Source organism: Oncorhynchus clarkii, chromosome 2 (genome assembly GCF_045791955.1).
Source record: "Oncorhynchus clarkii lewisi isolate Uvic-CL-2024 chromosome 2, UVic_Ocla_1.0, whole genome shotgun sequence".
NCBI lineage: Eukaryota > Metazoa > Chordata > Actinopteri > Salmoniformes > Salmonidae > Oncorhynchus > Oncorhynchus clarkii.
This window is the reverse complement of record NC_092148.1, coordinates 33,871,829-33,885,023: the sequence shown is the minus strand read 5'-3', so window position 1 is coordinate 33,885,023 and position 13,195 is coordinate 33,871,829. Positions and strand designations below refer to the sequence as shown.

General features: G+C 44.9%; 1 protein-coding gene across 13 annotated transcripts in view; it reads left to right on the top strand.

Annotated features, from left to right (window-relative positions):
- The window catches only part of LOC139367021 (plectin b), a 171,546-nt gene that overhangs the window by 144,963 nt on the left and 13,388 nt on the right, over window positions 1-13,195 (top strand). For all 13 annotated transcript variants that reach the window (XM_071104956.1, XM_071104967.1, XM_071104986.1 and 10 more), the window contains 19 exons: window positions 1,558-1,651; window positions 2,095-2,249; window positions 2,503-2,803; window positions 3,020-3,097; window positions 3,267-3,428; window positions 3,631-3,735; window positions 3,973-4,068; window positions 4,200-4,325; window positions 4,651-4,803; window positions 5,043-5,200; window positions 5,453-5,579; window positions 6,353-6,536; window positions 7,789-7,946; window positions 10,555-10,736; window positions 10,921-11,059; window positions 11,320-11,676; window positions 11,932-12,015; window positions 12,139-12,240; window positions 12,381-12,479. In XM_071104956.1, coding sequence (XP_070961057.1) covers window positions 1,558-1,651; window positions 2,095-2,249; window positions 2,503-2,803; window positions 3,020-3,097; window positions 3,267-3,428; window positions 3,631-3,735; window positions 3,973-4,068; window positions 4,200-4,325; window positions 4,651-4,803; window positions 5,043-5,200; window positions 5,453-5,579; window positions 6,353-6,536; window positions 7,789-7,946; window positions 10,555-10,736; window positions 10,921-11,059; window positions 11,320-11,676; window positions 11,932-12,015; window positions 12,139-12,240; window positions 12,381-12,479 — 2,860 coding nt within the window. The remainder of the gene's footprint in view (window positions 1-1,557; window positions 1,652-2,094; window positions 2,250-2,502; window positions 2,804-3,019; window positions 3,098-3,266; window positions 3,429-3,630; window positions 3,736-3,972; window positions 4,069-4,199; window positions 4,326-4,650; window positions 4,804-5,042; window positions 5,201-5,452; window positions 5,580-6,352; window positions 6,537-7,788; window positions 7,947-10,554; window positions 10,737-10,920; window positions 11,060-11,319; window positions 11,677-11,931; window positions 12,016-12,138; window positions 12,241-12,380; window positions 12,480-13,195) is intronic.

Genomic DNA, 13,195 nt, shown 5'->3' with positions numbered 1-13,195 from the left:
GTTCGACACAATACCGGTCATTGATTCGTTGGTCTGTGTGAGAGAATCCTGGATAACTAACTCCATTAGTCGATTAAACCCAGTTTTCCTTGGTTGCACTGCTCTGGGGCCTTGTTTAGGCTGGTTTGTCTACAGTCAGTTCCTCTGGAACAGTAATGCCATTGGCACACCCAAGGTTTGCTATCTATGATGCCGTAGGGGCTCGGACACTGTCCTGCCTGATTTCTCTAAGCTCTTCGGGGATGACTTCATGCGTCCTTGACTTTAGATGGACGTTTCCACTAGTTTCTTTGATTTAAGTAGCGCCACAGAGCGTCGATTTAGAATATCAGACCGTTGATGAGTGCAACTTACTTACAGCGGATGATTCATGATTCATATAAAAACCACAGAAAGTGACGGATGGATTCTTCTCGAGACAATTCTATCGGACCATTTCCTTGTTAGTTACATGTGCCGTTTAAACCACTGCAAGAACAACATCTGAAGCTAAGTAACGCACAGTAATTATATTACCCATCTCCCCTATTTCGGAGACTCCGTATCCAGATGTTGTGATTGAATCATGTTTTCCCTCTGCAATGAAGGGATTGCAAAGAAAGACATCCTCTGTTCACAGGGGCCAAGTCTTGTACAGAGCGATTTTTTATTTTTTAGAAAATGCATTCTCGTAACCTAATCAGATCTGATTACCTGTCAGAAGACATCAAATACCAATATTATCAATATCATAAGGCTAGATGGCTGGAGTGGTGTTGTGTTGCAAGTCGTCTTGAAATGGGCTGGTCCACTGTCATGAGACAGCCTTGTTTGCTGGGTCCACGTTCAGTATAATGGGCAGTTCTCGTTTGCTAGTTTCAACTAAGTTCACCAGACTGGGCTGTGCTCTATCTGGGCAGCCTTATTCATGAACTGGGATGAGGAATGGCTGAACAAGCGCAGCAGAAATGTGTTGTCCCTGCCAAGACGGGAGAGAATTCCCATGACGCGATGGGGCTGTGTTAAGAAGAGCCACCTCTCTACCTGGGACTTTAGAAGGGAGAGCATAGGGACAAGAGTATGGCATTTGTGACGGACCCTTGTAGAGTAGAGTACCTGCTGCATTCAAAGAGGCTGTAAGTGTCTTGTTCTGGACTTTCAGTGATTGTGCTGTTGTGGGTAATTGTGTTACTATGTTATGACGGTTTTAGCTGTGGCCAAGCAAGGAATATGTTATATTTGATACTTGATACATAAAACGTTTTTGTTTGTTTGTTTTTCTATTGATTTGTTCACTTTTAGCATTGTACAGAAGTGAAATTCTATACCAGGTCAGTGTTTTGTCCAGATCGGTGTTAATGCTCCTCTTCTGGGGCGGCAGGTAGCCTAGTGGTTAGAGCGTTGGACTTGTAACCGAAACGGTTGCAAGATCGAATTTCCGAGCTGACAAAGTAAAAATCGGTCATTCTGCCCCTGAACAAGGCAGTTAACCTACTGTTCCTAGGCAGTCATTGAAAATAAGAAATTGTTCTTAACTGACTTGCCTAGTTAAATAAAGGTAAAATGATCTTCCCTCAGGCTGGAGAGACTACAGAGGATTGTCAGTAAAGTCCAGATGGAGTCAGGTGTGTGTGAGGAGCAGCTCAACCAGCTGGAGACCCTGCTGCAGACGGTGAGTCTTGGACTGTACAGTGAGGAGGAGGCTGGGACTGAGGCTGGGACTGAGGCTGGGACTGGGACAAACTAAGGACAACCATTGTCCTCAATTATGTAAAGTTGCTATAGGCCAGTGATTGTCTAACTGGAGTCATATGCTCCAGTTAGAAAATCATTAGCTGTCTGTTTACTACCTCATTCAAAACCAATGTGTCCAGTCATCCAATCAGAACGGTATTCCCTCTCCTGTCACACAACAGCATGAGGTGGGCTGGATAAGTACAGTCTCACAGAACAAAAGGAAGATCTTAACTATCTCCAACAAATTTTGACAAGCCATGAAATCCTCCAAGTGGAGGAAGCATTACTTGTCTGTCAACCATAGAAACCCTTTACCTTCTGTCTCTCGAAAGCTCATAGGTTAATGACATTAATATTGGTATGCCCTCCTCCCTCTAGGACATCCGTCTCCTGAGTGCAGGGAAGCCGGCTCAGCACACTGCCGAGATGGAGCGGGACCTGGACAAGGCAGACGGCATGATCCGCCTGCTCTTCAACGACGTGCAGCTGCTCAAAGATGGACGCCACCTGCAGTCCGAGCAGATGTACCGCAGGTGTGTTGGCCGTCACAAAATGGATAATAAAGTATCTATTTTCTATTTGATTCTATTCTATTATATACACTGATCGATTACAACGATTTGCTTTGTGAGGATAGAAACAATTTTCTCTAAATGATAAATGATATCCCCTCCCCCTCTAGTCATAATTGAAACCTAAGCTTGTTGTGTAACCATAGTCATGTAACCGAAGAAAATGTGTTACAGGACAGAACACTTACCTGTCGAATGCGTGTCGTTCCCACAGGGTATACCGCCTTCACGAGCGTCTTGTGAACCTGCGCACCGATTATAACCTGCGCCTCAAGTCACAGATGATCCAGTCCATCCAGCAGCCCTCCACCAGGGCGCGTCCTGAGATGGACGAGGTGACCCTGCGCTACGCCCAGGACCTGCTGACCTGGGTGGAGGAGAGTCAGAGGCGGATTGACGAGGCCGAGTGGGGCTCGGACCTGCCCACCGTGGAGTCTCAGCTGGGCAGCCACCGGGGCCTGCACCAGACCGTGGAGGACTTCCGCGCCAAGATCGAACGGGCCAAGGCTGACGAGGTACTAGACCTTAAGGGGGCAAAGGTGAAATATGTTTTAGTGGGGTGTTATAATAACTTTGTTTCATAGACTCTCCGTATATTTCCATATCTTTTGTATTTGATCCGAGGGAATGGAGACATTGCATACGTTCGTTACCAACCTCAAGTGCTAGATCCTCTCTATCTGACTGTGACATTACATTGATGTTGCCTGTGTGTCTCTTGTGTCCCTCAGACCCAGCTATCCCCAGTCAGTAAGGGGACATACAGTCAATACCTGGGCAAACTGGACCTTCAGTATGCCAAGCTGCTGGTAAGATCTTTCTTCAGAAGCATTCTTTTGGGTTAAATGTCATATTTTTGGGTGAAGATGCTGTTATGGTCAACTACCACCCGGATTGGTAATAATTGTATTCTCATAAATGTACACATACAGTATGTCATTTAATCTGTATCTTCCCTCTTTCACCGCTCTCTCCCAGAACTCCTCCAAGTCTCGTCTGCGTAACCTGGACTCGCTCTATGTGTTCGTCAGCGCGGCAACCAAGGAGCTGATGTGGCTCAACGACAAAGAGGAGGAGGAGGTCAACTACGACTGGAGTGACCGCAACACCAACATGACTGCCAAGAAAGACAACTACTCGGTAGGTCTAACCGCCCACCCAGAAACCCATATACATAACTTGACAAATATATCAGAAATGCTGTTAAGACAGCCTGGTTGCTCAAATGCAAATTTTCTGAAGCATAGAAAAAGATTGAATAGATCATACAGTATTTCCAAACTCTGGAGTAGTGTTCATAAGGCTGTTGATAGCTCATTGATAGCTCATCTTCATTCGGAAGGGTCTGATGCGTGAGCTGGAGCTGAGAGAGAAAAAGGTCAACGACATCCAGGCCACTGGAGACAAGATGCTGAAGGAGGGCCACCCCGGCAAGAAGACAGTGGAGGTGAGCACAGCACTACCCCCTAGTGGTCTCCATGTGCAATAACAGGGTAAACCTGGATGCATGCATTAGTACACAGAACCGCATACCGTAGTAGATTGTTTTGCAACTGAAAACAAGCATGTCTTATTGGACAAGTTCATGCAGTCCCTCCGTGTTTCAGTCTGTTTTACCCCACTTGGTGCCTAATGAACATGACCCTGTTTTGCCCAACTCTTGATGTCCCCCTTTAATTTCCAGGCCTTCACAGCAGCCCTGCAGACTCAGTGGAGCTGGATCCTACAGCTGTGTTGTTGCATCGAGGCTCACCTCAAAGAGAACACAGCGTACTACCAGGTTTGGATGCTCAGAATAATTTTCAAATGAAAGAATGGCTCATAAACCTGCACGTCTCCATGAGTAATAGTTCCAAACACAATTGTTGATGTCCTCATTGATTGTTCAAACATACATGCCCTTTTTCGCAGTTCTTCTCGGACGTGAAAGAGGCTGAGGAGAGGATGAAGAAGATGCAGGAGATGATGAAGAAGAAGTACTGCTGTGATCGCTCCACTACGGCCACGCGACTAGAGGACCTGCTGCAGGATGCTATGGTGGGTAGCCTACGACACAGTTGGACTGTGTATGGATGCTTGTGCTCACATAAAATGTGAGGTCACCTAGCTCTGGGACCCATATTCATAAATCGTAAGAGTAGGACTGCTGATCTAGAATCAGGTCTGCTTTTTATATATAATGAATGGAAAGGGGTTATATGATCCTAGATCAGTACTCTTACTCTGTGATACTTCATGAATATGGGCCCTCGTCATAGGCACAACTTTAGTCGCTCAAATGCAGAGAAAGCAAACCAGGAAACCCTTATCTTTTTGTTCCATCTTTTTCGGGAGATTTTGAAGTATTTCCCTTCTTCGCCAGGAGGAGAAGGAGCAGCTGAATGAGTTTAAGACTCACGTGGCCGGCCTGAACAAGAGAGCCAAGACCATAATCCAGCTGAAGCCCCGTAACCCCACCAAGTCCATCAAGGGTAAACTGCCCATCCAGGCCGTGTGTGACTTCAAACAGATGGAGGTAAGCACATCATCTTTATCATCACCTTTTGAAGGTATCTGGTGTAGGAATAACGCTCTACCTATGTAGAGGAGGTAGAGACTTTCTTTTCATTTGTTTGTTTCGTTCATCACTCATTTTTTTCCCCCATTCATTAATTCTTCCTGGTTTATTCATTCATTCTTGCTGGTCTTGCCATCCACCATCCATCCATCCATCCATGGACTGTAACGTCTCATATACTCTGTCTCCCTGTGCAGATCACCGTCCATAAGGGTGAGGAGTGTGCTCTCATCAACAACTCCCCACAGCCCAACAAGTGGAAGGTCCTTAACCGCTCAGGCATTGAGGCGGTGGTGCCTTCAGTCTGCTTCCTGGTTCCACCTGTCAACAAGGAGGCTATGGACAGTGTGTCCAGGTGAGACTCTTACATCAATACACAGTGCTCTCCATCAATGGATCACGCAGAGCCCGTTTTTATTTTGTTTTTTTGCCACGTCCCATATCTGTTTGCGCTGTCTTCCCTGACAATGACCATAGGAGTTGGCAAGATGATACAAACAGATCTGGGACCAGGCTGGTTTTTCGTAATCTAGCCACGAACAAACTCTGGGCCCTAGTTATATTTGTTTTACAGTACAGTAACACATCCTTCTGTCTCCTTCCCCAGTCTGGACTCTGGTCACCAGTCGATGCTGATCCTGTGGCAGAGAATGCATGTGGACATGAAGAGCATGCTTTCCTGGCAGTACCTGACGAGAGACATCACACAGATACGTAACTGGAACATCACCATGGTAAACACTAGTCATCTGTGTTTTTGTTTATCTTAAAATCAACATTTTAGAAAGATATATAGTAATTAGAATAGTTTGACATGAGTTAACTGTTTGACGTTTAGACGTGTACTCTTTTAAGTTAAACGCAATCCTCACAAACAGTCAATCAAGGGAGTCGAGTGGTCACCCTGTTTGTGTTACTGTAAGTGTGCTGAATTGAATGGGGAGATTTCCCATACCATTGTTGCTTTACGGTGAGGTTGAGTCTCGAGCTCTGTTATTTATAGAGCAGACCATGTAGACATGGACAAGTGTTTGATTGAGTTAGAAAACCTCATGGGTTTCCAAATGGAATTATCTGCTACGACAGTATGGAGCCGTGTCTACCAACGCGTTTGTATTACGTGACAAACAAACTAAAAGCCTTGATTGTGTTGTAGATTTGATTTTATAAAATGTAACCGCCCTAAAACAGCTTGTGATACAAGCAGGGTACATGGACAGAATGACAGGGACAAATTGACCGGCAATTCTGATAGATTCCTCTCTCAAGGAGGTTTTGAAAGATGACCATGCCTTAGATGGACTATTTACTTACCCATCTCCTTATTCTACCTCTCCCTCTTTTTCCCCTGCTCTCCTACCTCTTCTTCTCTCTCTGTCTTCCCTCTCCTTCTCTCCTTTTCACCCTATTTCTTCCTCTCTCTCCTCCCTCTCTCTCTCTCTCACTCTCTTCTTTCTCTTCTTTCTCTTTCTCCCTCTTCCCCCCCTCCCCTCTCTTCCCTCTATAGTTTAAGACCATGAAGGTGGAGGAGTACAGGCTGATTATGAGGAACCTGGAGCTTCACTATCAGGACTTCATGCGTGACAGTCAGGATTCCCAGCTGTTTGGTCCACACGACCGTATGCAGATCGAGGGCGACTACTCTAAGACCACACAGTACTACGACAACCTTCTGCGCTCTGTGGAGAAAGGTCAGTTCCACCTACATGCTCATGAACAAACACAACAAACCTCTGGAATCCTTTATTTTACAGCCTGGTACTTACCTGGCGTTTACATGGTATTAACTAAGAAACTAATGGGGTATTAGTGGGTACTTCCTGGTTTGGTGACTTCCTGGTTTGACAAATAATGAATGTGTAATTACCTAATAAACAGCAGGCTGCAAAATAAAGTTTTGATCTCAGTAAGGGTGGCATCTAGCCTCCTTCTCTGAGTACCACCAGCAAACAGTCTTTTATACAGTGGATGTGTGTAGTCCGGGGTGAAAGGCGTGTTACTGTACACCAGTTCAGCAACATTGGGTAACTGTCAAATTCACCTTTCAGGACCAGTGGTTAAAACCAAAGGTGAGTGTGTCACGCTAGGCTATAGCTCACACAGGCAACAGTGAACCCGCCATGCTCTTGAACTATGGATGGTTGGGGCATTCAAGAATGAACGATTTGTTGTTTTCGTCACTCCACCCCCGTCAACTTACAGTGTTCACATTGACAGCAATTTCGCTAGCTCTTACAGCTTTTGAGTGAGTGCATGATATCTTTTGTCTTTTTTTGTTGTACATTTCCTGTTTCCAATGTGGCTTTGTTTTTTGTTTGTTTTTGTTGTCATGCAATATCGTGCTTTAGAAAGCACATTCAGGTAGTGGTCAAGCTGTGTTTTGCTGTGTGTAGAGATACCACTGCACAGTGTAGTCGCCTGCATAGAGGATCATTCGGAATGAAATGTGCTTTGTTTGAATGCGTATCGAGCTGTGTGACACACTACATGTGAAAACATGCATGTCTGATCATGAACCATATGAATGCACTGCACAAAGGTGTGTGTGTGTGTGTATGTGTGGGGGGGGGGGGGGGGTGTATATTTAGCATTCTCTATCTGCAATTGTAATTCCATTCAAAGCAAAGAAGTATTGCAAGGTAAAGAACGTACATGGAAGACATCAAGGGAAAGGCCTCACCACACTACATTCAACCCTCTATCTTACTACACCTACAGTGACCTCACACCCATCCTGCCCTAAGCTCCTCACCATGATAATATAATAATTGTATTATTATTGCCACTCAGCAGGCGCTTCTATTCTAAATTATTTACAGTACAGTGAGTGCATACATTTTGAGTGTGTGTTCCCTACGGGTATTGAACCCACAACCTCGGCGCTACTCGTGCCACGCTCTTACCAATCCTAACCAATCTCCACAATGTCCACGCTGCACACAGGTGAGCAGGACGAGTCGACGTGTGTGACCTACATCACCCAGATCAAGGACCTGCGTCTACGGATAGAGGACTGCGAGGCTCGTACCGTGGCCCGCATCCGCAAGCCCGTGGACAAAGACCCCCTCAAAGACTGTGCCCAGAAGACCACCGACCAGAAGGTACTGTACCTACACTGGAATAACTAAAGAATACGTTCCGACTTAGGTCGAACCTGTTTGTTGGACAGGTGTCCCCCGTAAAAGACGCTCAGTGGATCAACCTGTATAAATAGAGGATAATGAAGTATAACCTATATACAAGTGAAGGTAGCGGTGGGGGAGGGGCATGTCAGTGCTAGTGTCCATGACACAACAGATACCGAAGTTAATCCCCGAAACACAATGGTGTTTTATTTGAACACTAGGAATAACATCACAATGAGCCCTGAATGTATTTTTTTAACAAGGAGCTACTGTAAAACAGTTATGGGAGGAGGAAACACCAAAAATGTGATACCGAGCAGGGTTTGGTAGGTTACTTTGTAAATGTAATCCATTAGTTACATGTCAAATTGTAAGGGACTTTCCCCTTAATAAGAGGAATTAGAAGAAGGCAAACCTTTATATTACCAATTTACCGACATCTATTACAGGACAAATCAATGTTAGCGTTTACATCGCTGGCCATATGTCGCATTTTACTTTATGGGTTGTTTATGTAGGCTTCTTCTAACCCGTTGCTTTCTACTACATATGATTAGGCAATATCTTGACATTCAAATCCAAAGTCTGTCAGATATCCCGTCAGTCCAACTAATTGAATACCCCTTGATCTTCAAGAATAGGACTTGTAAATATGGAAATCTAGATTAGCCAAATTGTTTTACCGGAGCGTTACCCAAAAACGAAGGACTTATTAGCCTACTCTGTTGTTTATGATTTTGTTGTCCTGTAGGCTTATTGCTTTGAGTTAAAAAAAAAAAAAATGCTGATCTCATGGAATGGCATTCTACGAGAACTACTGAAAAGTGCTATTTGCATATGAAAAATGTATACCAAATTCTGTGTTTGCTATAGGCTTATTGTTTCCATTTTTCTTTGGTGACACTTTGATGCTTCTATAATTTGCAGCGGTTTAAGTCTATCAAAAGTGTGCGAGTTTAAGCACGTGTCCATTAGGCCTATGGGCATTTATCTGAATCAGCACACATTAGATCCACCAGTAGAAGCCCCACTTGTGGTCTTCTTAAATGAAATGTTGTTTTTGACAGTATGGAGCACAATACCACGGAGGAGTTTAGGAAGGAAGGAACTCCCTAAAACGTTTTCCCTCATAGGCTGGGATCTGCACTATGCAGCGTTTGCAGGATCACATTTTTCACTGGCTGTCTACTGGTCACAAAAACAAAGATTGATAGTCAGCTTAACCTTATTTAATTCAACCATTATTATGTTAAAATATGCATATCCATTTGTGAACAGCCATCCACAACCACCACAATCCGTGAGGTGTAAATAGCTAAATGAGAGAGCACCAGTGTGATTCGAATCAATGCGCTATGTAGATATCAATAATAAGTGATATCTGCTGTCATCCTTACATCCAAGCGATTATTCAAGTTGGATCATCTTTGGATGCCGACAGCACTCGCACCATTGGAAGACATAGCTTGGACAAAAGCCTATTCCTACTCTTTTCCTGCGATCCTATTGCATTTGCTGTGTCATCATAGTTGTCTCTGACTTGTGGTCAGATTCACTCAGGTGGAACAAACTGGAACTTTTTGCAATGCTCATTTTTTCACAAACATCCTTTTTGAATGTAAAAGTAATCCTATAAGTAATCATCTAGTTTTTCAAAGGTGTCTGTAATCTGATTACAATATTTTAGCTGGTAACGTAGCACAGTTTTTTGTAATTTTTTGTTGTTGTAATCTGTTACATGTAATACGTTACTTCCCAGCCCTGATACCAAGCTACAGACTGGCACCGGAAACAGGACAAAGCACTACACAGAAAAGGAGAGCGAGAGAATGAGGAAGAAAGAGAATGAGGGAGAAAGAGAGGGAATGAAATATAGAGAGAGGAGACAGCGAGGCTTAATTACAGCAGATTGCAGCTATGGATAGGGCTTTCTGCAGTGAGGGAGAGAAATGTGAGAAAGAAGGAGGCTTGAGAAAGGACATATACACCTACTGTACGGGAGCCAAGTGCAGCAAGAAAGAGTGGAACGATGACTCAGTAGACGGGTGGATGGGCGGGGCGGAGGTAGATCGAGAGGGAGGGAATGGAATGGCATGGTCGCCGCCTTCTGCGCAGCCTCTGAGGGGGGGAAAGGGGGGAGGCGATTCGTGAGAGTAAGACAGAGAGCGCAAGAGGGAGAGAAAGAGAAAATTGAGTCGTGGCTAAGATCAGTGTGTCCAGTAAGTACCTGGGCTGTGTTTCTCTATGGAGACCTCCTTGCCTGAAGGTGCTTGTGAGGGAGACTGGCTGGAAGGCCCACTGCCCAGCCTGCTGATCCAGCTCCTCTGGACCCTGCTGGCTCTGGGCTTAGTGGGGATCCTTTCTCTGCTTCTCCACCAAGAACCCTGGCAGCTCCTCACCCAGAGAGTCCACACACAGGTCAGGCTCAGGAACACACTGCTTCCTTGGACCTGATCGAGGGGACTCGTTCAACATTATGATACTCGGTGGAAGTTTTGTAGTCAGAGGAGGTTTCCTCCCTTTGTTTTGCTGTTTGTCCTTCCTTTATCTTAATCGTCAGGTGCTTGTTTTTCTCCTCTTTCAGAAAGTCCAAGTAGAGCTTGAGGGTATCAAGAGGAACCTGGACCAGGTGGCCGTGAAGACCGAGGAGGTCCTGAATACCACTCCTAAGCAGTCCAGCACTGCGCCTGTCCTGCGCTCTGAACTGGAGTTCACCCTGAAGAAGATGGACCACGCCTACATCCTCTCCTCTGTCTATCTAGAGAAGTGAGTTGACTCTTCGGTTTTCTTTCTGTAGCCAGTTGCCGTTTCTCTGGGTTCTTATTGCCCTGACAAAAGCAACAAACAAGCAAGTGAAAAATGCAACATTCTATTTAAGACGTATTAAATCTCCCACGCCACTTCCCTCCGCATCCCTCCTCCGCTGACATTTCCTTCTCCTTGCCTGAAGGCTGAAGACGGTGGACGTGGTCATCCGCAACACGCAGGGGGCCGAGGGAGTGCTGAAGAAGTACGAGCAGCGACTGCGCGAGGTCCAAACTGTTCCCGATGACGTCAAGGAGGTGGAGAAGTACCGCACCCAGCTCAAGGTGAACTGACTGGACAGTCAGCACTGGGCACTGCCAACGCTCATACATTTTTACGTTTTATATACCATTGTACTATGAACATGGAAACAAGGCAGGTTTAAAAATAACTGTTTACGTGATGAAACACAAAATACATACATAACTTGCTTCTGTGATGGAATGTAACTTTGTCAACGATTTATTTTGACGCCAGCTCCACTTATTGACAGCTTATTTAACAATCTAACTGTTGCTCTTCCCTCCCGTCTCTTTCCCTGTAGAAAATGCGTGCTGAAGCGGAGGGTGAAAAGCCTGCATTCGATTCCCTGGAGGGCGAGCTCGGAAAGGCGGCAGCCGTGAGCGAGAAGATGTCTCGTGTGCACAGTGAGCGTGACGCTGAGCTGGACCACTACCGCCATCTCCTGTCCGGTCTCCAGGACCGCTGGCAGGCCGTGTTCTCCCAGATGGACCTGCGTCAGCGGGAGCTGGAGCAGCTGGGCCGCCAGCTGGGTTACTACAGAGAGAGCTACGACTGGCTCATTCAGTGGATCGGTGGCGCCAAGCAGAGGCAGGAGAAGATCCAGGCCGTGCCCATCAGCGACAGCAAGACTCTGAAGGAGCAACTGGCCCAGGAGAAGGTTAGCTACTGTACTGATGGGGGCATATTAAGGGGTCCATTACATCACTGCATTGCTCTAGGTGCTTAGCTGATCAACTGAACATTGTGAAACTTTGTGAAAATAAACCATTGACACCTTTTTTTATACTACTTATTTTGTATACTACTTGTCTATTAATGTTCTAACGGTGTGTTTTGTGTCGTTCTCATCATTGAACATATGCACACCTTGAAATCACATCCAGACTCATTCTGATTATTTCCCCCAACATAGACACTTCTGGAAGAGATCGAGCAAAACAAAGAGAAAGTTGACGAGTGTCAGAAATATGCCAAGGCGTATATCGACACTATCAAGGCAAGCATGCACAGCATTCGTGTACAAATGTGGAAAGCATTATTGCGTTCATATACAGCTTTATTTAAGTGTCTTCATTTCATAGGGTTTTTGGTGTTAAAACATCCTGTTGGTTTTTATTAGGATTATGAACTCCAGTTGGTGGCCTACAAAGCACAGGTGGACCCTCTCTCACCCCTGAAGAAAACCAAAATGGATTCTGCCTCAGATAACATCATTCAAGAGGTCTGTGCCGCTTGCGTTATCTGAACGCAGATTGTCATTCTCTGGCAACCATTTGCAGTGTTAGGAGAAAAGCTTAGATCAATAGTTGAAGCCAACACACACTAAATTAAAAGTGTCCTGTTTCATTTCTCCTCCATCAGTATGTGACACTAAGAACCCGCTACAGCGAGCTGATGACTCTGACCAGTCAGTACATCAAGTTTATCACCGACACACAGCGCCGGCTGGAGGACGAGGAGGTGCGTGACAACACACTGATATATCCTAACCCTAACCCATTGACAACCAATGAAAAACAAACGCATGACCGCGCTCTTGCACGCACAAATGCATACACAACACATTAATGTATGGTTGACCTGACACTCCTATATTTTGAGGTAAAGTATGGTTTGGAACATTGGCATTTGCATGCTGTACTGTAGCTGCAGGATGTTAGGGGACCAAGCAGACAGGAAATCCTATCGCTTAGAATGATGGCCAAGCTGAGCTATTTGGCAAAAATGAACGCTCTACCAAAAATAATCCTGGTACTAAGTGTCATGGTTTTCACATGGGCGACCAGGGACTATCAATATACATTAGAATATGGCTAGAGTGTCATATGAAATGTTTATGGTGCCTTAAAATATCTAGGACCAAGTAGATACCTTTCTATTATATGAACATCAATGACAATTGCATACTATTTTGATAAGCAGTAGTGACCTTGTCACAAAATTCAATGAATTGATGAAACGTTTATGTTCAGTCTGAAGCAAAAGAAAGAGAGCATCCTCAAAAGATGAAGAGACCATTGAGAGAAAATTTCAGTGGGTTAGACAAAATAACTCATAGGATTTGCACATTTTATATTTTGGCCTATTCATTTTCATGTCATTTATTGAGGCGTCCATAATATTTTTTTCAAAGGGCGTTATTTATTTCGCTATGTCTTTTTTTCTCATTGGCCACT